General features: G+C 44.5%; 1 protein-coding gene across 1 annotated transcript in view; it reads left to right on the forward strand.

Annotated features, from left to right (window-relative positions):
* The first annotated feature begins 204 nt into the window (after positions 1 to 204).
* LOC147459369 (NADH dehydrogenase [ubiquinone] 1 alpha subcomplex subunit 13-B-like) overlaps positions 205 to 26516 on the forward strand; it is a 50198-nt gene continuing 23886 nt past the window's right edge. The window contains exon 1 of the mRNA XM_086510649.1: positions 205 to 501. Within this exon, the coding sequence (XP_086366775.1) occupies positions 287 to 501 (215 nt within the window). The 5' untranslated portion in view covers positions 205 to 286. The remainder of the gene's footprint in view (positions 502 to 26516) is intronic.

Raw genomic sequence — 26516 nt, forward strand, 5'->3', positions numbered from 1 at the left:
CTCCTCCTCCAAGTAGCTTATCGCTCACCTCGCTAAACTGCCATTGTAACCCGGCGGTTTTCCCCTACCTAGGAAATGCCATACCCACTTGGAAGGGCTTAGGCTCACAACTCGTCACAAGCTGTGTGCAATTTGGGTGTCCCTAAGTTGTGCGTTTTACATTTTGGAATTAAACGGAGAAATCATAAATGCTGAAGTTCATTAAACGGATACGTACTCTTTTCGTTTGTATGCGAGGAAGGACCACAGTCGTGAAGCGTCAGCGAGATCGTGAGGCCTTGCAGCCATGACGGAGCTTCTGATAAGACGCCGCAAGGGCATGACCAGCGTGAAGGACATGCCCGTGCAGCAGGATGGGCCTCCGCCGGGTGGCTTCCCCGCTGTCCGTTATGCCCGTAGGATTCCCAGTTCTGGCCCTGGTGGTGTCTCTATCTTTATCGTCTCTACTGCTGTTGTCTTCTATGGACTTTATCAAGTTGGGCAGGGAAACAGGAAGCGCAGGTATGTGTTCCGTCTTTTGCATTGCCTCATCATGAACACAGAGAATGGGACAGCATTTCATATCTAGTAAGATGTGAGGTTCAGAGCTCTTAAGGTTTTGCCTCGTGTAAGCAATAAGTGCCTCAGGTCCCTGTCTTGGATATTCGATCAGGAACGATGGATCAAATATAAATTTTGTCTCTGTCATTGTCTTAACAACTGTTTCAGTGGCTGCTCTTATTTCTATTGAATGTCAATGTCAAGCATGATTAATGGTCCAATCCATGTATGATTTTGTAATGTTTTTTTTATAGCATACCCATGTATGGTACGATCCACTTTGACGTGGTATAAGAGCCCTTGGTGAAGCTTTGTGCTTGAAGAGCTTTGGTGGAAGACAAGCAAGTTGAGAAGTAGAGCCATGAAGAGAATCACCTCCCTTGTCACCGACAACACTTCCCCCCTTTGTCTCTAGCGTTTCAAAATACCCATTCTCTGCAGCCATGTCACCCCCCCTTACCACTTAGGAGCTCAGCCTTTTAAAACACCGGAGGTGTGGAAGAGGAGGGTAGCTAGGGAAGGTGAGAGGGAAAATTGCCCTTGGTGGAGGTGTTTAGGAAGGAGGTCTTCGAGGCCCCTTGGCAAGCAGTGTTTGGAGTCTGGAGCTCTAGAGAGGGGTGTAAAGCACCCTTTAGCTTTGGAGAAATCAAAGAGAGGAGCGCACTTTGTGTGGAGCTTTCTACGCAGAGGGTGTGGAGCGGCTTGGAAGAGGCGAGGAGGTTGGAGGCTATAGACAAAGAGCCCTCTTTTTGTACGGCTTGAGTATGAGTTTGAGGAACTGTTTGGAGATTATTTTGTGACTTTTTTACTGCGGTCGAGAAGGATTCTCAAATTTCTCGATCTTGCAACTTCAACATGGCCCCCCCTTGTTTGAGCGCAAGCAAAAAATTGAACGGCAATAAGTACGCTCATTGGAATTGTAATGTGCAGCGGAAGTGAATGATGGTGTAAGCTTAGGATGAGTGATCAGTGAGTGCTCAAGGTTCCTTTTACTTAGCGGAAGGCAGAGCCTTCCTTACTTAGAGAGAGAATGTGCAATGACCAAAACAAAGAGTGGAAACTTTGAGTGCAAGTGCATGAGAGTGCTAGAGAGAGAGAGAGAGAGAGAGAGAGAGAGAGAGAGAGAGAGAGAGAGAGAGACGACACCAGATGAGGTCCCAAACCCCCCTCCAAGTGCCCCCCTCTCTATTGCTAAAGAGGTATTTGCTTTAGATTGCACAAGTCTGGTACAATGGTTCTAAATGCAATGGTACTTGTCGACGGCGATGATATCGACGGTGACTATGACGATGAAAACGACGACGGTGCCGACATCGAGGTCGAGGCTAAAGGGCTGGACTGCTGAAATCTGAAAACGCTAGGTATGATGATGGGATTTGAGTCGTGCGACGAAGCTATTGGGCTGATCCATCGCGAGGAAGTCGAGGATGGCTGAAAATTGAAAAACGTGGGCTGTTTTATGGGCTGAAAACTGAAAATACTGATCTTGCCAGGACGAGGAAGTTGACCGCGATGAGACGATGCTGATCGGGAATGGTACTGCAGCAGTACGCCGATGGAAAAGTGAAGCGCTGCTGGCTGAAAACACTGTTGATTCAAAACGCTGGGGATGCTGAGGAAAACGGGATGCTGGGTCCTGCGGTGCACTGCTTGCTCTGTGCTCCTTGGTCTTCTTACTTTGTGTCTTTTGCCTCTTGCTATGGGGTCCCATATATAGGTGCAAGTTGATGGGTTGAGCAGCATGCTGGAATTCCCCACGATTTGGCATGTGAAAAGTCACTTATTCATAAATAAGTGTAAGAGGTGGTTCATATGCACTTTGGGAAAAAAGGGTTCATGCGGTGGAAATTACTGATGTTGGGTACTGATGATAATTCTAGTGGCATAGTAGCATGGAACGGTAGGTCGGGGTCGGGAACGAGGACGGGGACGGGACGACAGAAGTTAAGAACGGGGACGGGGTTGGAACAACAAAAAAAAAAAGGACCTACACACATGCCACACACATAGAGCATCACTTTGACCACAAATTTACACTAAATAGACCAAAGAACACGGGTCATATAGACGCAAATGTGCTAATAAAACATCGATGGCACGAGAATCGAGATGGATACAAAATGAAAAGTACTTGCCACAAGGGCTCAAAATGAGTCAAATTTTAGTGTCATCTATGATCTCAGTGACAAGGATAACAAAAAGACTAAGTAAAAGGGGGTAAAGTTTAAACAAAAGTGTAAAGGGCTAGGTAGAGGAGTAGACTGTAGACTCTAGAGTCTAGAGTGATCATCAAACTTCGGAAGTGCTGGCCTGTTGAATCTCCACATCATTGTCATAGTCGAGGTCATCACTGACATATGAGGCCTCGCGGTCCTCCCCTAGCTTCTCCAGAAGTGTCTCGGCTGTAGATGGATTCTCTTGTACTATCTCCCACTCAGTGAAGGGATCTGCCTTGTGTGTGATGCTCTTCGAAAGCATGCGCAAGTTAGCACTCACAAACACCAAATCATTGGCCCACTCGACCCCAAGGCGATTCCTCTTCTTAGAGGCAATGTGGTTGTACACACTCATAGTTGCTCCAAGCAACTAGTGGTACATGCGCATACTGATCGGCCATATCCACAAAGCTGTGTATCGCAGAAATAGCCAGGACCAACGGCTACCAGGACAAAGCATCCGCCACCAAGTTCTTCTGTCCCTGCACATGGACAATCTAGAAGTGAATCTGTGACAAGATGTCCGCCCACCGCATCTGCTTTTTCGATAGCTGCTTCTATGACAAGAAGTAGCGTAAACTTTGGTGATCTATAAAGTCGGCTCCGAGTAGGTAATGTCGCCATTGAGTAAGAGCATGGATAACCGCCAAAAGCTCTTTCTCATATATCTGTGTTGTCAATTCCGGCCTTGAGAACAATCGGCTCTCATAGGCAATGACATGGCCTTCTTGCATTAAGACCGCACCCAGACTACGATCACAAGCATCACAATATACTTCGAATGACTTTTGCAAATCCAGCAAAGTCAAAACTGGTCCTGTAGTCAATTTCTCTTTCAATGTGAGAAATGCAGTCACCTCTGTGGGTCCCCATGAGAAAGGGTCTCCTTTCTGCGTCAACATATGCAAAGGGGAAGCAACCTCTGCCTGTAGTACGAACACAAGCCCAAGAAGCTTCTAACTTCATGGACATTCTTCAAATCGGGCCAATCACGGATAGTCTCTATCTTGGCCGGGTCCATCTGCACTCCTATTGCCGAGACAATGTGTCCCAATAAGTGTATCTCGGGTAGGAAAAAATCACTTTTCTTTGCATTAATCACCAACTTGTGATCTCGTAATGCTTGAAAGACATGTAGCAGATGTTCTCTATGTTCTGCCTCATCCTTGGAGAAAACAATGATGTCATCAAAGAAAGTGCCAACAAATAGTCTGTACTCTCGAAAAATCCTGTCCATCATCCGGTTAAATGTCGCTGGAGCATTGGTTAGGCCAAAAGGCATCACCAAAAACTCAAATAACCCAAAAGTCGTCCAAAAAGCTGTCTTGTAGACATCTCCCGGCGCGATTTGGATCTGATGATATCCGCTCTTCAAATTGATCCTGCTAAAACACGAGGATCCCTGTAGTCGGTCAAGAATATCATCGATCCTAGGAATCGAAAATTTGTTCTTGGTGGTGATTTTGTTGAGAGCTCTATAATCGATGCACATTCTCCAAACTCCGCCGAGCCAGTGTCGAATCAATTGGGAACTGTGAACTGTTTTGAAGTGTTTATTTGTATTGACGCGGTAGATTCTCGACTTGGAGTGTCCAAGTCTGTTACAATATTTTATGTTTGGTTCCACCTTGGCATCCTCTAGTGTTTTTGCACCAGCTACCGTATTAGATCAACCTACAAAACCCCATCAGCTCCAGCGTTTTCAGTTTTCAGCCCTAACCTTGCTGTCCCGTCGCAGATCCAACAAGTCACACGAGCATTTCCAGATTCCATCCATAAGATCAGCCAACATTTGTCACAAATTGGTGACGTGGCTGCCATTACACACACACACAACTGCCCTGCTGGTGTTGAATTGCTGACGTGGCAGGCCCGCAAAAACCGGCGCATCTCACGGAAAAGCAGGCTGTACGGAAACCTGCGTTTTGCGGCAGTTTTGGGCCTGCTTTTGGCTACGCAGTTCTTACGCAATGCTTGAGACTTTTTAAAAAAAGCTTTGCTTTATTTTTTTACCAAGCCTTGTGAGAGGAGATGCATTATTTTTGAATGCTTTTTATGGCCAGCTTTTGGGGCTCTGCTTTTGGCATCCCTTGTAATCTCTTTATAAGTGTAGTTGGGCTCCCACTTCTCAGAGCATTTGGACGCAGAGTCTGAGAGTGAGACCCAGCCACTCCGTGTACTTTGTGCAACAGATTAATACAAAAAGAAATACCGAAAGGGGCGCCAGTCTGTGGGGCCAATATCTCTAGGCACGGAACTCCGCCAGGCCGTGTCGAATCAATTGTGAACCGTCAATTGTGAACCGTGAATTGTTTGGAGTGAATTCCTGTCGTGTCGCGGTAGAATCTTGACTTGGAGTGTCCAAGTCTGTTACAATGGTATCAGATCGCGGATTTCTCTTCTATCGGGAAATCCAATCCTTTTTACGCGCCACTTATGGATTCAGACAGAGATCAATCGACTTCCTTTGCATCTGGAGATGCGGGAAGAGATCACGAAGAAGATTCACGCAAGGAGTACGGCCCACCTCGGTCTACTTAGGCAGAGCTCGAAGAGGTGGAGCGTCGACGATTGATCGACGATGCAACAAAGATGATGCTAAATTTTGCGAGAGACCCGAAATTTGCAAAATTTATGACTCAGACCTCCTTCGACGAGGTGCATTCACAGTGGCGGCAAACCACAGAACCACCCCTCAATCCGGCACTTAAGAAACCTCCTCCTCCAAGGATGTTTACAGAGCAAGAATTAGAAGAGACGGTTGATGCACGGATTTCTCAGCTTTTTGACGCGCAGAACAAAGCAAAAAAGCACGACAAAAAGCGAAAGAAAGGAACTGACTTCCCGAGTTGCTTGGGTCATCAGTCTACTTTTGCCTCGGCAAGAAAGCAGAAGAAGCATGTGCCATTTGAAGGAGTACCCAGTTCTTCTTCTTCTTCTTCTTCTTCTTCTTCTTCTTCTGACAGTTCTTCTAGCTCCTCTGACTCGAGCGAAGAAGACAGAAAAGAGAAAAAGCGAATCAAAAGCAAAGCTTCGGAAAGGGCAAGAAAAAGGCAAAGCAGTCTAAATCTCGCCCAGTTGTTGACAGTTCTACAGAGGACTCGTCTTCGGATAGTTCGGACTTTGACGACAACGGCTTTTATGCAAAGAAGAAGAATTTCTATAAAGCCAACTAGTATGACTTTCTGGAGGATAAAAGCAAGAAAGTTCGAGAGTTTAAAGAAGGTGGACAGTCAATTAAATTTGACACGTTTTCTGGATATCGAGATGCTTCGAAGGCATTGGCCTTCATACAACAGTTTGACATAGCTTTCTCTGGAGGGCGTCACTCAGAGCACTTAAAGATTCGGAGGGCTACCTCTTACTTCAAGGGAAATGCTCGAACTTGGTGGTCCACGCTTCTATTGAACAAGACAGCGCCAGTTAAATGGCTGAAATTTAAAAGGCTTTTTATTTCTTCTTGGTTGACTCGGGAGTATGAATGCGACATACGAACTGCTTGGACCCATCTTCGGATGACCAAGAAGGATACATTGGACGCATATTGCGAGAGATTCTGGAGCTCTTTTCTACCAGCCTCTTCATTTAAGAAGATCTCGTTCAAAAGACAGATTGAGTGGTTTACCTTGGGACTTCCTACAGAGATCCGAGATCACTGCTTAGAGCAAAAGTCAAATTCCATTCTAGAATTGATGAGTCATGCGAAACGGGATTTTGCCATTTACTCAGGCAGTTTGACCTACCCCATAGATGAAATCATGACGCAAAGGACCGAACAAACTTCGAACAATGAAAGTAGAAAGAGAAAGAGCAACCCAGAAAAGAAAGAAAAGGATGCACGACCCAAGCTCACTCTTTGAGAGAGAGCTCTCTACATCAAAGAGGGGAAGTGCTTTGGATGTGGGGAAACTGGGCATATCTCCGCGAAGTGCCCTAAAAAGGCACCAAAGGAACAAAACGACAAGGATGAAGACATGCATGAGATTTTGAAAGCAGCTCAGGAACGTGGACGAAAAGGCAAGATGAAAGCAGGACTGGTTCCAGATTGCATGGGTACTGACCCAAGCACGACCAAGCACGATTGACGAGAGTACTGAACTTTGCTGAGCATGGGGCAAAGTGAAAGACCAAGAAGCCCTGATTTTCTTTGATGGAGGAGCTAAGGTCAACTTCATTTCACGTGAAATGGCGGCGCGGCTAGAGATCGCACCCGATCGGATGGGACCACTAGCAGAAGCAGTTCTAGCGGCACCCGGCAGGGACGTAGCCATTACACCTGCCATTGGCAAACTTCGGTTGCATTGTCAGGGGTATTTGGGGCAGGAGGACTTCTACATAATGCCCTTGGAAGGTTGTGATGTCCTTTTGGGAATTCCCTGGTACCATAAGAACAACGTCGTGGTCGACTATCGAGCGAGAAAAGCGACTTTGACTACATAGAAGGGCCAAACCATTGTACTTGATGTAAAACTTAAGGGCGAGTCTGTCCCTATTGTATCGGCTTCGGCTGTTTCAAAATTAATGAAATCCTGTCTGTTTGTTTACTTGATCTTTTTGAGAGAGTTGAATGATGAGAATAGGACAAATATGTCTGAACTTGATAAAGAACGCCAAGATTTTCTCCACACTCATGCCGATTGCTTTTCAGAGGGCTTTCTAGGCGAGTTACCACCCGCTCGTCTTGAGGATCATACCATTGATCTGATACCTGGAAGCACACCACCGAACCAGCCACCTTATCGTGTGAGCCGAGCCCAGAACGAAGAAATTATGAACCAAGTGAAAGACCTCTTGGAAAAGGGGCTTGTCTAGCCTAGTACTTCACCGTATTGCTCTCCAATGTTGTTGGTTTTGAAGAAAGACGGATCTTGGAGAATGTGCATCGATTATAGAGCTCTCAACAAAATCACCATCAAGAACAGATTTCCGATTCCCATGATCGATGATATTCTTGACCGACTACAGGGATCCTCGTGTTTTAGCACGATCGATTTGAAGAGTGTATCAGATCCGAATCGCACCGGGAGATGTCTACAAGACAGCTTTTCGGACGACTTTTGGGTTATTTGAGTTTTTGGTAATGCCTGTTGGCCTAACCAATGCTTCAGCGACATTTAACCGGATGATGGACACGATTTTTCGAGAGTATAGATTATTTGTTGACACTTTCTTTGACGACATCATTGTTTTCTCCAAGGATGAGGCAAAATATAGAGAACATTTGCTACAGGTCTTTCCGGCATTACGAGATCACAAGTTGGTGATTAATGCAAAGAAAAGTGAAATTTTCCTACCAGAGATACACTTTTTGGGATACATTGTGTCAGCAGCAAGCAGGAGTGTAGATGGACCCGGTCAAGATAGAGACTATTCGTAATTGCCCCGATTTGAAGAATGTCCATGAAGTTAGAAGCTTCTTGGGTTTGTGTTCGTATTACAGGCGGTTCATTAGAAAGTTTGCAGAGGTTGCTTTCCCTTTGCATTTGTTGACGCAGAAAGGAGTCCCTTTCTCGTGGGGACCCACAGAGGTGACTGACTTTCAGACATTGAAAGAGAAATTGACTACAGGACCAATTTTGACTTTGCCAGACTTGCAGAAGTCATTTGAAGTATAATTGTGATGCTTGTGGTCGTAGCCTGGGTGCGGTCTTAATGCAAGAAGGCCATGTCATTACCTACGAGATTCGATTGTTCTCAAGGCCGGAATTGACAATACAAATGTATGAGAAAGATCTTTTGGCGGTTATCAATGCTCTTACTCAGTGGCGACATTACCTACTCGGAGCGGATTTTATTGTCTTCAGAGATCATCAGAGTTTACGGTACTTCTTGTCACAAAAGCACCTATCAGAAAAGCAAATGCAGTGGACGAACATCTTGTCACAATTTCACTTTCAGATTGTCCATGTGCAGTGTAACTAAGTCAGACTTTGTAAATAATTAATTTATTTACGAGAAAAGAATTATCTAATTAGTTGTGTGCACATCAGAATAGATTTAGCAGTTCTGGGGCCTCAGGTGCGCCCAAGTTTGGGCCAGTGCACCTCAGGGAGACCCTAGCAGAAAATACTTTGAAGCCCTAGCGATTGGGAAATCGGGTCTTCAATGAAGGGGTAGATAGTAGCCTCAGATTTCAGGCTCAGAAAATTACGCGCGCTAGTGCAAGCACAGGAATGAGATGGGGTTCTTAGAATAATAACCCTAAGGCCTGATTATTTTACGGCCTTAGGATAAGTTAGTTAAAGTATTCTTAAATGATTTGCGCTGGACCAAATGGCCAGATTGGTACGAACAGGTAATGCCAGAGCCGTGTCGGTACGGCATTGCGTTGGAGAGCAGCTAACAATTTAATTGGTTGCATCTATGTGTGCAGTTGTGCACTTAATTGCACATTTCATTAACTAGCATAGGATTTTTAAAGTCAAAAGTTGAATGGTTTTTAAATTTTAAAGTAAGTGTGCCACTTAGTGTGCCAAGTGGCACACTTTCCCATGCAATCTCTCTCTCTCTCTCTCTCTCTCTCTCTCTCTCTCTCTCTCTCCATGCTAGCGCCCCCTCCTATGGGAGGCTATAAGAGAGCAGCCCCTCCCCCTCTTGCCAGGTTGGCAGTGCACTACCCCCCCTAAGTTGAACGTCCTCTACGCAGTGAAGCTCTCCATTGAAGCTTGAGAGCAGCACCTTGTGGTGTATGTGGAGCATCTGTGCACCCATCACCTAGAACAAGGCCTCTCATGGTCATAGGCAGCTGTGGGAGAAGTTTCATCGCGTAAAGTAGTAGAAAACTCTTTTTCTCTCTCTACTAGCTGCTGCAAATTCTCAGTTTTCAGCCCCTAATCACTTGTATTAGGGTGAATTTCAGCAAAGCTTTAGTAGGAAACTATTCCTCTCTACCTACTATACACACACACAAAGTTTGGAGCATTTCTGTCGCGAAAAGGACCTCCGTTTCGGCATTGGAACGCGCTCAGGTAACAATTTCTGGTAATGTGCAGAAAATTACAGCAAGCGTGTGTGTGTGTGTTTTGCATGTTTCCTTCGTGGGTTGACTGCAGGAATGATTATGTCCGAAGAGACATAGTTAGCGGAAGATAGACTCTCGTTTTTGAGACTTCCGATGAGTTTTGTGGAAGATAGATTCTCATCTACGAGAGCTTCCCAAAATCTCACAGAAGAGGAAAGATCCTCTTAGTAGTCAGGAGAGCAGTTCTTCTACTCTCTCAGTCAGAAGAAGAAGAAGGACAAGAAAGAATAGAGGACAGGCTTTCGCCCCGTTCCCGTGCTTGTAAAGAATTCTCTCTTAGTAATAAAGATATTCTCTTTATGGGGGGGGACCAGCCCATCTTCTGGTCCCCAATGATGTGTCAAGCTTTCTCTCTGTCTCTCCAAAGTCTCTTGAGTATATAAATTGTATTTAACAATCAGTGTTCGCTTCCGTATTTTTGTGACAGTGGTATCAGAGCAAGGTCATCTCTCTCTTCCTTAAGGGATTGACGACTCTTGGCAGACTGCAGAAATGGGAGGACGCGAGATAGAGTTCTCTCTCCTTCAACAGCAGGTGGAAGAGTTGCAAAAAGCTCTCTCCCATTCAGAAGTCCAAAAGATTCTCCATACTCTTGAGAAAGGGAAGGAGAAAATGCCGATGGGGTCGGGAGAAATCCCGCTGAACCCAAAGGCACCAGAACCAAGGAAAGATCCTTTGATTGGAACCTCCTGCATGCACGAGAGGCACAGGAAACCTCCAGAACGTCATGTGCGGTTTAACCCAAAGGTTCAAGAGCAAGATCCTCCTGATTTCCCTCAGTTCTCTTTCATGAAGGATCTGGATGACATAGTTGCTCCGGAAGACATGTTCCTGGAAGATCCGTCGTAGCAAGAAGTGCATTCAAGGGAAAAGACTCCTGTCCATAAGGAGTCTAAGCATAGAAAGAAGGAGTATCATAAGAAGAAGCACCACAGGCAGAAAACATTCAAGTCGGGAGACAAAGATGTGAAATTCGTCACCTACAATGGGTGGCGTGATAATGACAAAGCGTTGGCTTTCATCCGCCAATTCGAAGTTGCATTTGTTGAAGGGAATTTTAAAGAAAGATCCAAGCTTCGCCATGTTAGTATGTACCTGAAAGGCACCGCCAGCAGTTGGTGGTTAACCCTTATCCTGGAAGATCGTAAACCCCAAGATTGGACTGCTTTCAAGGAGTTCTACGCACAGTTCCTTCCTCCAGACTATGAGGAAGAGATAAAGAAAGAATGGGATCGACTTTCACAGTCGGAGAACGAAACTGTTTCATGCTATGTGGATAGATTTTGGGACGTTCTCTTGAAAGTCATTCCATTCAAGAAGATTGACGATTCGGAAAAGATGCGCAAGTTTGAAGTAGGATTGCATGAAGCCTTGCAAAAGGCTATGAAGCTTTACCCTCGAGGTAACTTGCAGATACTTATGGAATCAGCCCGCATAGCTGATGGAATACATGACAAGGGTACTCCCAGGAAGATGGAGCAAAGCACTTACCATGCCAAGCAGAAGGCTCTCCATGAGCAACCTACCTCTACTTCTTCTTCTCAAAAGAAGAAAAGAATCGCCTCCGAAACAGAAGCAAAGCCAAATCAGCCCAAGAAAGGGAGATATCTCTCTCTTGCTGAGTTGCGAACTTACATTAGTGAAGGAAGATGCTTCAAGTGTGGACAAGTTGGTCATATGAAGGGTGACTGTCCTACCAAACCTCCACAACCACCCTCTTCCAATGCAGTCCTGGATGTACAGGGAAATACAACCAAGGATGGAAAAGAAAGAGCTCTTCTTAAAGCATGGGGTAGCATCAACAACCAACGGGCTCTCATTTTGTTTGACCCTGGCAGTACAGACAACTTCATCTCTACCAAGCTAGCCGATGACTTGAACTTGCAGCCCAATCGTTTTGGAGTTTCTATTCAAGCACAATCTGCTTTCAAAGGGCAAAACTCAACCTCTACTCCAATCATAGGGAAGTTGAATCTAAAGGTCGACGACTACAAGGATCAAAAGTCTTTCTTACTGGCTTCACTTGAAGGATGCGATGTTATCTTGGGAATGCCTTGGCACTACAAGATGCATCCCATTCCTGACTATGTTCATAAAACCTTATCTTTTGCTCATAAAGGAAAGGAGTATCTTGTACTTGCAGATGCAGGTGATTGGCGTATCCCTATCACCAATCACATTGCCATCAAGAAAGAAATGAAAAAGTGTGTTTCAGGGTACTTGATTTTTGCAAGAGAGAGAGATGTGTCTGTTTCACAACTTTCTTCCTCTTTAGAGCAAAAAAGACTTAAGTTATTAGAAAGTTATAAAGATTGCTTCGCAGATGAACTTCCAAATGAACTCCCACCTTCGCGACCTGAGGATCATACAATTGATTTGATCCCAGGAAGTTCTCCTCCAAATCAGCCCCCTTATCGAGTTAGTCTAATGCAGCAAGAGGAAATTCTTAAGCAGGTTAACGAACTTTTGGAGAAGGGCTTAATAAGACCTAGTACTTCTCCATATTGTTCACCTGTCTTGCTAGTACAGAAAAAGGATGGCACATTCCGCATGTGCATAGACTATAGATCTCTAAACAAGATCACAATCAAGAATCGATTTCCAATCCCTCGGATTGACGACATTCTTGACAAGTTACAAGGAGCAAGTGTCTTTAGTCGTATAGACTTGAAGAGCGGATATCATCAAATCTGCATAGCTCCTCAGGATGTGCATAAGACTTCATTTAGAACAACCTTCGGGTTGTATGAATTCTTAGTGATGCCTTTTGGACTCACTAATGCACCAGCCACATTCAACAGAATGATGGATAGAATCTTCCACTCATATAGAAGCTTCAGAGGCGTTTTCTTTGATGACGTCTTAATCTTCTCAGAGACGGAAGACGAACACTATAAGCATCTCGCCTTAGTGTTTGAAGAATTACGCAAACACAACTTATTTGTGAATGCTAAGAAGAGTGAGTTCTTTCTAAAAGAAATCCACTATTTGGGCCATATAGTATCTCACAATCAGGTGAGAATGGACCCTGATAAGATTCAAGCAGTTGTAGAATGGCCTACGCCAACTACAGTACATGATGTACGAAGTTTCCTTGGCCTCTGTTCCTATTATCGGCGTTCCATTCGAGCTTTTGCCGCGATAGCAGGTCCCCTCCATGACCTGACAAAGAAGCGGATTCCATTCCATTGGGAGTCTGGACAAAAACAAGCTTTCGAAAAGCTTAAGTATCTACTCAGTCACGAACCTGTTCTCACCGTCCCTGATCTTCGCAAACCTTTCGAGGTATACTGCGATGCATTGGAGATTGTGTAGGAGTAGTTTTGAACCAAGAGGGTCACGCGATAGCCTATGAAAGTTGGCGCCTTAAAGATGGAGAGTTGCATGTCTCCATATACAAGAAAGAGCTAATGGCAGTAATTCATGCTCTTTCCATTTGGAAACACTATCTATTAGGAGTTGATTTTATTATCAAGACAGATCATCAAAGTCTTCGCTACTTTCTCACACAGAGAAAGTTATCAGAAAAGCAGATGAGATTGGCCAACTTTCTTTCAATGTTCTATTTTCAGATTTTACACACTTCTGGAACAAAGAATGCAGTTGCAGATGCTCTCTCCAGGCGTCTAAAGATCAATGCACTAACAACAATTTATCATGAAGAACTAGAATCTCTCAGCGAGATGTATCCTCAAGATCCAGACTTCGCCACAATTTGGGCAGATCCTCAGGCAGATCCTCAAGCTGGTCACTCAAGGCCACCTTATTCCATTAGGGATAATACGCTCTATCGTCAACAAGCAATATGCATAGCTCAGCCCTTACGACAGAAGGTGATGGATGAAGCACATAATTCTCCTTATGCCGGGCATCGGGGAATTGCTTCCACCACTAGTGCCCTCGAAAGGTATTTCTTTTGGCCAACACTCCGTGTGGACATTGAAAAACATGTACGTGAGTGTTTAGTCTGCCAAAAAGTAAAATGACAGACATAAAGTTTATGGCAAGCTTCAGCCGCTCTCTGTGCCTAACACGCCATGGGAAAGTATTGCCATGGATTTTATTACGGATCTTCCTAGGTCCAAGAATGGAAATGATGCAATCTGGACTATAGTAGACAGATTCAGTAAGCAAGCACATTTCCTTCCAGTAAAGAAGACGATCAAAGCTGATCACATGGCTAGAATATTTCTAGCTCAGATTTTTAAACACCATGGATTGCCAAAGACTATTGTCAGCGATAGAGATCCCCGCATAACTAGTCTATTTTGGTAGGCATTGTTCGAAAACTTGGGAACTAAGCTTGATTTTTCATCAGCTTATCATCCTCAAACAGATGGTCAAAGCGAAATCGCTAATGCCACTGTTTTAGATCTCCTCAAGTGCTATGTTTCGGAACGACAATCCGAATGGGAACAGTACTTACCAATAGTTGAGTTTGCGTATAATAATACCATACATTCCTCAACTGGTAAAGCTCCCTTGGAAATTATTTATGGGAAGCCACTCTTACTTCCTATTATGGTTACCAAAGAAAACATCTTCGCCGCAGATGAATTTGTGCGCAATATTGATATTGCCCATCAAGAAGTAAAGCAAGCGATTCTTCGTACTCAAGAGCAACAGAAGAGAAAAGCAGACAAGCATAGAAGGAATCTCAATCTAGAAAAAGGACAATATGTCCTGCTTCGGTTTGAGAAAGCGAGATTGGAAAAGCAGGTCGGCAAAGGGAAAGTTGTCAAACTTTCCCATAGATTTTACGGCCCTTTCAAAGTTACAGATAAAGTCAATGATGCGACTTTCAGATTGGATTTGCCTTCTCACTAGCGCATCCATAATGCTTTTCATGTCAGTCTCCTCCGACCATATGTTGGACCTCCTCCAGTGGCGCCAGTACAAGAAGATCCTCCAGAAGTCGAAGAGACTGAGGAAATCCTTCAACCTGAACAGATAATACACCACTCGGAGAGACAACTCAAGTCGGGGAGTCTACATCGAAAGTATTTAGTCAAGTTCAAGAATTACACTCCTTTAGATGCAAAGTGGATGACTGAGTCCGATCTTAAGGACTACCCAGACATCTTGCACAATTATGTTGACGTTCTACAGTTGAGGTCAACTGTTTAGAACCAAGAGGGATGTAACTAAGTCAGACTTTGTAAATAATTAATTTATTTACGAGAAAAGAATTATCTAATTAGTTGTGTGCACATCAGAATAGATTTAGCAGTTCTGGGGCCTTAGGTGCGCCCAAGTTTGTGCCAGTGCACCTCAGGGAGACCCTAGCAGAAAATACCCTGAAGCCCTAGCGATTGGGGAATCGGGTCTTCAATGAAGGGGTAGATAGTAGCCTCGGATTTCAGGCTCAGAAAATTACGCGCGCTAGTGCAAGCACAGGAATGAGATGGGGTCCTTAGAATAATAACCCTAGGGCCTGAGTATTTTACGGCCTTAGGATAAGTTAGTTAAAGTATTCTCAAATGATTTGCGTTGGACCAAATGGCCGGACAGGTATGAATAGGTAATGCCAGAGCAGTGTCGGTACGACATTGCGCTGGGGAGCAACTAACAATTTAATTGGTTGCATCTATGTGTGCAGTTGTGCACTTAATTGCACATTTCATTAACTAGCATAGGATTTTTAAAGTCAAAAGTTGAATGGTTTTTAAATTTTAAAGTAAGTGTGCCACTTGGCACACTCTCCCATGCAATCTCTCTCTCTCTCTCTCTCTCTCTCTCTCTCTCTCTCTCTCTCTCCATGCTAGCGCCCCCTCTTCTTGGAGGCTATAAGAGAGCAACCCCTCCCCCTCTTGCCAGGTTGGCAGTGTACTACCCCCCCTAAGTTGAACGTCCTCTACGCAGTGAAGCTCTCCATTGAAGCTTGAGAGCAGCACCTTGTGGTGTATGTGGAGCATCTGTGCACCCATCACCTAGAACAAGGCCTCTCATGGTCATAGGCAGCTGTGGGAGAAGTTTCATCGCGTAAAGTAGTAGAAAACTCTTTTTCTCTCTCTACTAGCTGCTGCAAATTCTCTGTTTTCAGCCCCTAATCACTTGTATTAGGGTGAATTTCAGCAAAGCTTTAGTAGGAAACTATTCCTCTCTACCTACTATACACACACACACAAAGTTTGGAGCATTTCCGTCGCGAAAAGGACCTCCGTTTCGGCATTGGAACGCACTCAGGTAACAATTTCTGGTAATGTGCAGAAAATTACAGCAAGCGTGTGTGTGTGTGTGTTTTGCATGTTTCCTTCGTGGGTTGACTGCAAGAATGATTATGTCCGAAGAGACATAGTTAGCGGAAGATAGACTCTCGTTTTTGAGAGCTTCTGATGAGTTTTGTGGAAGATAGACTCTCATCTACGAGAGCTTCCCAAATCTCACAGAAGAGGAAAGATCCTCTTAGTAGTCAGGAGAGCAGTTCTACTACTCTCTCAGTCAGAAGAAGAAGAAGGACAAGAAAGAATAGAGGACGGGCTTTCGCCCCGTTCCCGTGCTTGTAAAGAATTCTCCCTTAGTAATAAAGATATTCTCTTTATGGGGGGGGACCAGCCCATCTTCTGGTCCCCCAATGATGTGTCAAGCTTTCTCTCTTTCTCTCCAAAGTCTCTTGAGTATATAAATTGTATTTAACAATCAGTGTTCGCTTCCGTATTTTTGTGACATGCAGGGACATAAGAATTTGGTGGCGGATGATTTATCCCGGGAATCGTTGGTTCTTGCTATTTCCGCGATTCATCATAGGAGCTTCGAGGATATGGTCGATCAGTATGCCACAGATACAGATTTTGCAGATATTTTCACTCGGATACGGAATGGGGAGATAGTATTGGGATATTCCATTCAGGATGGCTACTTGATGAGGAAAACCATGTTGTGCGTTACACAGCCGTTCAGGGAAAAGATTATGACCGAATGGCACTGTCCACCTTTTACGGGTCACCGCGGCATTGCTACCACCTTGAAAGGTGTGGAGAGATACTTCTTTTGGCCGAGACTCAAGAAGGACGTGGACGATTTTGTACGCAGTTGCTTGGTATGCCAGAAGGGCAAGTTTGATAGGCATAAAGCATAGGGATTGTTACAGCCTTTACCCATAGCCACCCGCCCCTGGCAAAGTATTGCAATGGATTTCATTTTACATCTACCGAGAACATAGAGTGGTCACGATGGTATTTGGACTGTTATTGACAGATTTAGCAAGCAAGCTCATTTCTTTCCAGTTAAGAAAACAGTCAAGCCCGATCACTTAGCGAGACTGTTTGTGGCCCAGATCTTCAGATTACAAAGCATGCCCAAGACGATTGTCTCCGACAGGGACCCAGATTCACGAGTTTGTTTTGGAAGGCTATTTGGGAGAACATTGGCACGCGGTTGCAGTTCTCGTCATCTTTCCACCCGTAGACTGACGGGCAATCCGAGATTGCCGACTTATTGAAGTCTTACATCTCGGATCAGAAGACTCAATGGGAAAAGTGTTTACCTTTGGTGGAATTTGCCTACAATAACATGACACACTCTTCGATGGGGAAGGCGCCATTTGAGATTATTGAAGGTGCTACGAAGGTTCCACCCTTCCTAAGCACGAAAGATAAGATTTTTGAAGCCGATGAGTACACACGTGACTTGGACACGGCTTTTGCCAAGGTCCACGAGGCTTTGCAGAAATCTCAAGAAAGATAGAAAAAGGCAGCAGATCGCCATCGTCGTGATTTGAAATTGAAGGAGAACGGTTGGGTGCTCTTACGTTTTGAGAAGGCACGCCTGAGAAAGAAAAAGAGAAAGGAGAGTCTTTTTCCAAAGCTTAGTATGCGATATTACGGATCTTTCCAGATCTCCGAAAAGATAAATGATGTCTCCTTTAGACTGAAGCTGCCCGACACTTGGAGGATTCACAATGCTTTTCATGTGAGTCTCTTGAAGCCTTTTAAAGGCGATGTGTCCGAAGATGGGGTTGCTCATTAGGCGATGTGTCCTAATGAGCAACCCGAAGTGGAAGAAAACTAGGAGATCCTTGTTCCAGAACAAATATTGGCCCATAAAGATAGAAAGATTAAGGGTAAAGTGATAAGGCGGTTCTTGGTTAAATTCAAGAACTATCCTGCATTGGATGCGAAGTGGATGGAGGAGGAGGACCTCGCAGATACTCCTCAGATTGTGAATCTTTACTTTGAAGCATTTGTATTAGCATAGTCTATTCTAAATGGAACCCCGAACTCAGCTTGGGTGGAATGTGGTGCAGCGGGTATGCACAAGAGGGGAGTTGCTCCGCTCCTTTGTCAACATATTGCCTCGATTTTTGATGTTAAAGTCATTGATGTCTCTTTGAGTTTCAGGGATACTGTGAGCTGACAATATTCTGCTCACAGTATCCCTGAAACTCAAAGAGACATCAATGACTGATACTGATTGTTCTTGACTTGTTTAAGTGCAGGAACTGATAGACGAAATGACTGCAACATTTTGGTCTTAATGATCTCGATAGACATGGCTGCAATAGGGACTAGTGAATCGGGCATCTATGAGGTCCTGAGTGGATCTAGATGCGATTGCTAAATATGTTGCCGATAAATCATGGTCTGAGATCCTAATGAATATTGAATGAGATTTGTCATGTGATGTCCTGTGATGTGATTGTCGATTGGTACATGTGCTAGATGTGTGTTCCTAGTGCGTTGGTACTAACAGTCAGTGTCTGCTAAGACAATTATGGCCTCTGTCTGTTTTGCAGGCGTAATCGAGGACGATTACAATGCTTTCAAGAGGGGGGTATGTCACAAACTGGTGACGTGGCTGCCAGTACACACACACAACTGCCTTGCTGGTGCTGAATTGCTGACGTGGTAGGCCCACAAAAATCGGCGCATCTCACGGAAAAGAAGGCTGTACGGAAACCCGCGTTTTGCGGCAGTTTTGGGCCTGCTTTTGGCTACGTAGTGCTTGAGAGAGAGAGAGAGAGAGAGAGAGAGAGAGAGAGAGAGAGAGAGAGAGAGAGAGAGCTTTACTTTTTTTTAAAGCTTTGCTTTATTTTTTACCAAGCCTTGTGAGAGGAGATGCATTATTTTTGAATGCTTTTTATGGCCAGCTTTTGGGACAGCTTTTGGGGCTCTGCTTTTGGCATCCCTTGTAATCTCTTTATAAGTGTAGTTGGGCTCCCACTTCTTAGAGCAATTGGACGCAGAGTCTGAAAGTGAGACCCAGCCACTCCGTGTACTTTGTGCAACAGATTAATACAAAAAGGAATACCGAAAGGGGTGCCAGTCTGTGGGGCCAATTTCTCTAGGCACGGAACTCCGCCGGTCCGTGTCGAATCAATTGTGAACTGTGAATTGCTTGAAGTGAATTCTTGTCATGTCACGGTAGAATCCTGACTTGGAGTGTCCAAGTCTGTTACAACATTTTCAGATTTCAGTCCATCTTCATCGTCATCTTCAGCAGCCTCGACATCGGCAACAACTGATCAGCACATAGCCTCGTCAAGTTGTAGATCCAAGTCAAGTACTCTAGTGTTTTCTATTTTCAGTCCTTAGCCTCTCAGATCCAAGCATCTACCGCAAACGCAAAATCCCATTAGCATCTCAATATCTAGATCCATTGTGCCAGCATTTGTGCAATCTAAAGCAAAAACCTCTCTAGCAATAGAGAGGGGGGCCCTTGGAGGGGGGTTGAGGACCCTATCCGGTGTTAGTCTTCTTTCTCTCTTTATCACTTACAGAACCTTTGCTCAATAGTAGCATTCTCTCTTCTCTCTCTCTTGTCTATTGCATACCTCTCATGAAATAAAAAGAACCTTGTGTACGCATTGAACACTCATCCTAAACTATCACCATCAATCACTTCTGTTGCACCTAACACTGGGTCTGTACAAGAATGATGAAAGGAGTGCTGTAGGAAGAAAGAGTCTATAATCTGGTACACGCTCGAGAGGCTTGCTTCAAACCGTAGAGAGCCTTCCACAACTTGCAAACCATGTCACTGAAAGATGGAAAAAAGCTTGCAAGAGCAAAATCTGTATTTGAATAGTCGCCATCGTTGCAGTTAGTGCAAAGGTCTTGTCATAGTCCACATTAATGTCTTTGGGAAAGCCCTTGGCAACAAGACGTGCCTTGTGCCTATCCAAAGAACCATCAAATTTGTACTTGGCCTTGACACCAATGACCTTTTGCGTTGCTGGCCGTGGAACCAACTTCCATGTGTTATTCTTCTTGATGGAATCAACCTCTTTCCACATGGCCAACTTCCATTTCGGTTGTGAAAGGGCCTCCTCAACTATAAGAGGGTCTCTGTCCTTGATTAGTTCACCTTTAATAAGTCGTTGAGATCGTCGTGTAGTACCCACATCACACTAATCTGGTCGAAAATTTGAACTAGTTGCATCTTACAAAGTCTCCAATAGCCACTGGTAACTTGTCGGGACTGCCCACGGAAGAGGGAGCTACCAATATGTTTTCCTCAACATCGGCACCATGGTGAGAACTGCTGTCTTTGCATCATCAAGGATAGGTGCATTCCCCTCCGGAGCTTGAGGGACATAAACTCGAGAAGAGGGTTCATCGACCTAAGAGAGAAATCATCGTCATGATCTCCACGTCCCCCTTTGCTTCTTTGGTACGTGGACGTATGCATTGTTTTCAAATATCCGAAAATGAGAGACATTGGGCTTTCTACTGAAGTGAGCTTTAAACATGGTCTTCCCTGGAATTGAAGACGTAAAAGATAGGTTGATAGTATGAATTGCTGTGGCTACTGTCGCCGCCGACAAAGACTTTGGCAGGTCTCCATGCTCGAGCATCGTCCTCACCATCTCCACCACAATCCTATTTTTTCGCTCCAAAACTCTATTCTGTGAGGGCGATCCGGTGCTCACAAGCTCTCGTTTGATGCCGTGGCCCAGACAAAATTGTATAAGGGGATTTGACATGAACTCCCCACCTTTGTCCGATCGAATTATCTTCAACACTTTGCTGTAGTCCTTCTCCACGATTGTACGCCAGTTCTTGAAAAGATGAAATGCCTTTGACTTGTGCTGTAGAAAATATAACCAAGTAAAGCGGTTGAAATCATCTACCAGCAACATGAAGTAAAGAGCTTTTCCCAAAGACGGAGTCTGCATAGGTCCACAAAGGTTCATATGAACCATCTTCAAAACTACAGTAGCTTGGTGTGTAGAGTGCTTCTTAATAGCCTCTCGATTTACTTCCCATGAATGCAAGTAATGCATTTCCCATGCTTACTTGGTAAGCCTTCAATCAACCATTAGACGAAGAGCATCAATGTTCAAATTGCCAAACTGATAATGCCATAAATCACCTATGGGAGTACCGGTCATTGAGGAAAGAACATGGAGCTTGTAGAGACCGTGCTCGACCATGCCCCTTCTGACCTCCTTTCCAGAGTCAATCCCGTATGGACACTGCATCCTTTGTGAAAATCATCTCCATGCCTAACTTACACATTTCGTGCATAGACATGATTTGAAAATCCAGCTTTGATGCATAAAGGACCTTGAAGATATCCAGTGGTTTGAAGCCCTATGGAGCAGTTTTGTTAACTGATGGAAGGATCTTTTTCCCAAAAAAAAAAACTTGTGACTGGAATTAACACTTCAAACCAAGCACGGCTTGGTAGCTAGAGTGCTTCCAAGCAGACAACGACACCCAGTAGGCCCCAAAGACTGGCGTCCCTTTCTGTATTTCTTTTTTCTTATTAAACTTGGGTGAAAACCTGCAAATTCCTACGAGCTGGCCCGCTTTTCCCGGGCTGAAAATGACCTACTTTAGCCCGATTTGAGCACCATAACCGCAATAGGAGGCTTCACAGACAAAATCCCTGTGCAAAAGGTGACTTTCCCATTGCATTCGAGCACTTTCCCAAACCTGGCGAGAATCTGCAGCACGCCGAATTCTCTGTTTTGTGCCCCGACAATGCACCAGACATCCGTATAGTGATCCCCTAGCTTCCCCAAAGCTCCTGGCGGTATTAGGGATCAATTAGGTTCAAAACCCTAAACCTGCAAAAGTACACAGCAGGCTGTAATTTACGATTTCGGGCTCAATTTCGCGTGCCGGTCGCATCCATAGCAAGCCCTCGAGCTCCTGCTCCTGTAGGGCTACTTACCCTTTGAATCGGACGAGATTTCTCGCGTGAAATTTGTCTGAGTTCACCTGTACCTACGGGGGATTAGCAATTAGCTAATCCAATACCTGTGCAAGAGGCTCTTGCCCCGGCAATCGCGCATGAACCCACACAACTGTACATACAGATGAAAAGCCCTCGAACGGGGCATCATGTTTGTGTATGCACAGGTGGAGAGAGGTGCACGAGAGCGGAATCTTCATGCTACATAAGAGAAGGGAGAAGGCAAGCTTTCCATTAAAGTTGTGATCACTTGCACCCACTATTCACACACACTGGAGTTCACTTATGTTCAAAATCAGCCTCCTCTCTCGATTAGGCGCCAGGGTGTCCCCTCTTCATGCAAGTCTGGAAATTCGCTTGGTGCCGCCATGTGTCCACTTTGCCTCTTTTGAGTTAATTTCCTAGTACCCACCAACTTATAAGTGTTGCGTGGGGCCTAAATGACTTTAAACAGAGCCTAGACACCCTATTATTGTGCGTCATTTCACACTAGCCACACAATGTCGGACCATTTGTGACTTCAAAAAGAGGGTCCCAACAATCAAATAAAAATCAAGGGAAAGAAACCAACAACTAAGGTTAGTGGTTGCGACAGCCTCGTGACAGAAAGAGACGACACGGCATGGCGGAGTTCCGTGCCCATAGATACTCGCTCCAAAGACTGGCGCCCCTTCTCGATATTTCTTTATGATTATGCTTGCACATAGTACAAGGTCGGAGGGTCCTCTCTCTTCGTAGTGCTCCCAAGCTAGTTGCCGGCAGAGGAGGCCCTAACACTCTTTTGAAGGCCCTTGGCCTATCAAAATGCAGTTACATGAAAAGCTTATGTTCTAAAAGCACTCGGAGCCCCCAAAAGCTAGAGACCCCTTGGGCTGTCCGTATAACACGCCATGTCAGTCTGTTAGTGCAAATTGCGTCGTGATTCGCGGACGTCAGTACAACCTTCCACACCATCAGTTGCTACTTGGTTTGGGGTCCGTGCGTTTATTTAATAGGTTTTAGGCCCCTCCGCCAGGATACCATAAGTTGGTACAATGTACCAACTTATAAGCTTGTTCTTTTAAGAATTGGGCCACTCGGATAGACTCCATAAGTCATTCAAACTTTTGTTGGCTCTTTCACTAGGGTTTTGGCCCCTTTTTGACCGAACTCTATCCTTTAGGCCATGCCACATCATCACTTTGTGACATATCCCCTTCTTGAAAGAATTGTAATCGCCCTCGATTACATTTGCAAAACAGACATAGGACAAAAACTAGTTCGATAGACACTGACTCTAAGTACGGACGTACTAGACGACGTATATCCAACACTTGCACGAAGATGACAATAACTGAACATTCACATCACATTCACATTGCTATCCCCGTCAAGATCTTAGATGAGAATCATGATTATTGTGACTCATTTAGCAATCACATCCATACCGCGCAGATCTTGACAGATGTTGTGATTGACTAAATCTCGTTACTATCATATCCACATCACCCTCAGGTGAAGAAGACAAAATGTTGTAGTCATTTTGTCTATAACATGCAGTGAGGCAATAGTGTCAGCTTACCTTTCACTTACCTTTCCTTGCGAGCTAAGACTTTCTTGAATGAGAATCTCCTCTGTCTCTCTCAATTCGGACTGCTTGTCACAAACTGATGACGTGGCATCACTACCTAGACACTAAAGTCACTTTATAAGTTGTTCCAACTTATGGGTACTTGCTGACAGGGCCCAAGTGACACGAGATTAAAAAACGCTAATTGGACAGCTATTCAGACGCCCGAAAATTGCGCTGACATGCTAACGTGGCAGGTTGTATGGAAATCCGAAAAACGATTGATTGTGCTAACGTGGCAGCTGTACGGAATTCCGTGATTTGTGCTTGTATCTTTTGGCGCCAATTTTTGGACCAATGCTTTTTGCAACTTAAAAGCTTTTGAGCTGATTGCTTTTGGGGCTCTGCTTTTGGCATCCCTTGTACTGTTTAAAAGAGCCCTTGGGGCCTCACTCTGCAGAGTATCTGGACGCATAGTCTGAGAGCCTCTAGAGGTCCCTTGGGAGTTGTACTTTGCAATGATTAACGGTAAAGAAATAGCGAAAGGGGCGCCAGACTTTGAGACCAATATCTCTGGGCATGGAACTCTGGCAGGCCGTGTGGACTCTCTCTCTCTCTATTAAAGTTCAGTGATATGAAGTTTCTGTTCGTGTGTTGTTATTGATTTCTTGCTTGGAGTGTCCAAGCGTGTTATAGTGGTATCTGCGCTTAGAAAGATTCTTCTTCTATGGAGGATCCGATCCTAATTGCAACACGCACAGTTTTTTTTTTGTGAAAGAATCTTCGTGTCCCGATCCCAGACTTATTAGCCATTCCACCCTTCATACATCGCGCATCGGGCACACTCCTATCTTCATCGCTTTATCTTACAAGGCATAAGCCATAAAGAACCCTAGATTACACATGGGTTCTCGCAGAGAATTTGACAGAGAAAACACCTTTGGTGGGTAGGCAAAGAAAGGTTGAAATCTGGGCGCGGAAATTGAAGAAAAGAATGAAGATTTGGACAAATTCTTGGCGGAAAAGTTTGCTAGAGCGAAGTACAAACGCCAACTGAAAGTTGACACAATTGTGAAAAGATTGATCAAGTACTCCAAAGACCCAAGATTTGCGAAACACTTGAAGCATTACCCGATTGATGAGATTTACTCGAGATGGCGTGTGTAGACAAGTGAAACTTGTACTCGCAGAAAGAGCTGGAGAGAACTCTTGAAAAGAAGATGAACTAGAGGATCACCAGAAGATAAGCTAGAGTTATAGAGCAACAATTGAATGCGGAAGGAAAGGAAAAATAAAAGCAGGATTGGTAGCAGATTTTGTGGGGACCGTCAACCATGATCAGATGAATGAAAATACCGAACTTTGCACAACATGGGGCAAAGTGCGAGACCAGGAAACCCTTATCTTCTTTGATGGAGAAGCCAAGGCCAACTTCAATCGAATTGGCTGTTCGATTTGGAATTACGCCCAAGGAAATGGGGCCACATGCCGAGGCTGTTCTAGCAGAACCCAAACGGGATGTTGCCATTACACTTGTCATTGGCAAACAATGTTTGCATTATTAGGGGTATTTAGGGCATGAAGACTTTTACATCATGTCTTTGGAAGGGTGTGACGTCCCTCGAGAAATCCCTTAGTTCTCTAAGAACAATGCCATGGTCGATTATAGGGCAGGGAAAGCCATCTTGAAGAATGAGAAGGGCAAAGAGATTGTACTTGATGGAAACTGAAAGGCGAGTCCGCCTCACTTGATGAAATCCAATTTTTTTGTTTACCCGATTTTCTTGAAAGAACTGAATGATGATTAAAGGTCGAATATGTTAGACCTCGAAAAAGGAACGACACGATTTTCTGCAAGCTCAAGATGACTCTTTCTTTGAGGGCTTACCAGGCAAGTTGTCTCCTTCACGTCCTGAAGATCACACGATTGATTTGATTCCTGATAGCATACCACCGAACTGGCCATCTTACCGACCTAGCCGAGCCCAACATGAAGAAACGAGCCAGAATAAATTTCCCCATACCGAGGATCGATGATATACTTGACAAACTTCAGGGTTCTACTTGCCAAATTGATACGAAGAGTGGTTATCATCAGATCCGAATTGCTCCTGGAGTCATCTACTAGACAGCTTTCAGGACGACTTTTGGTTTGTATGAATATTTGGTGATGCCTTTTGGTCTACATTCAACCGCATGACGGATAGGATTTTCAGAGAGTACCGATCATTTGCGGACACTTTCTTTGACAACATTATCGTCGTCTCCAAAAATGAAGCAGAACACAGACACCACCTATTGCATTTTTTCTAGGTACTGCGGAACCATAAATTGGTTATAAATGCGAAAAAGAGCGGATTTTTCTTGCCTGAGATACATTTCTTGGGACACATTGTCTCAGCTAAAGGGGTAAAGATGGATCCGGCCAAAGTTGAGACTATTCGTGATTGGCTTGATTTGAAGAATGTTCATAAAGTTCGAAGCTTTCTAGGCTTGTGCCCATATTATCGGCGGTTCATTTGGGAATTTGCAGAGATAGCTTCTCCTTTGCATGTGTTGATCTAGAAAGGGGTTCCTTCTACTTGGGGATAGTCAAAGATTGCAACCTTTCAGACTCTCAAGGAAAAGTTGACCACCGGAACAGTATTGACTTTACCAGACTTGCAAAAGCCCTTTGATGTTTAGAGTGATGCATGTGGTTGCAGTTTGGGAGCAGTCTTGATGCAAGAAGGCCATGTCATAGCTTACGGGAGCAGGATGTTTTTACCTCCTGAGTTGGCTGCACAGATTTATGAAAAAGAGCTTTTGGCAGTTATCCATGCTCTTACTCAATGGCGACACTATCTACTTGGAGCCGACTTTATAGTCTTTACAAATCATCAAAGTTTACGCTACTTCTTGTCGCAAAAGCAGTTTTCAGGAAAGGAGACGAGGTGGGCTAAAATCTTGTCCATGCTCTTACTCAATGGCGACACTATCTACTTGGAGCCGACTTTATAGTCTTCACAAATCATCAAAGTTTACGCTACTTCTTGTTGCAGAAGCAGTT

The sequence above is a fragment of the Adiantum capillus-veneris genome, chromosome 4 (genome assembly GCF_014529385.1).
Source record: "Adiantum capillus-veneris isolate H3 chromosome 4, ASM1452938v2, whole genome shotgun sequence".
Classification (NCBI taxonomy): domain Eukaryota; kingdom Viridiplantae; phylum Streptophyta; class Polypodiopsida; order Polypodiales; family Pteridaceae; genus Adiantum; species Adiantum capillus-veneris.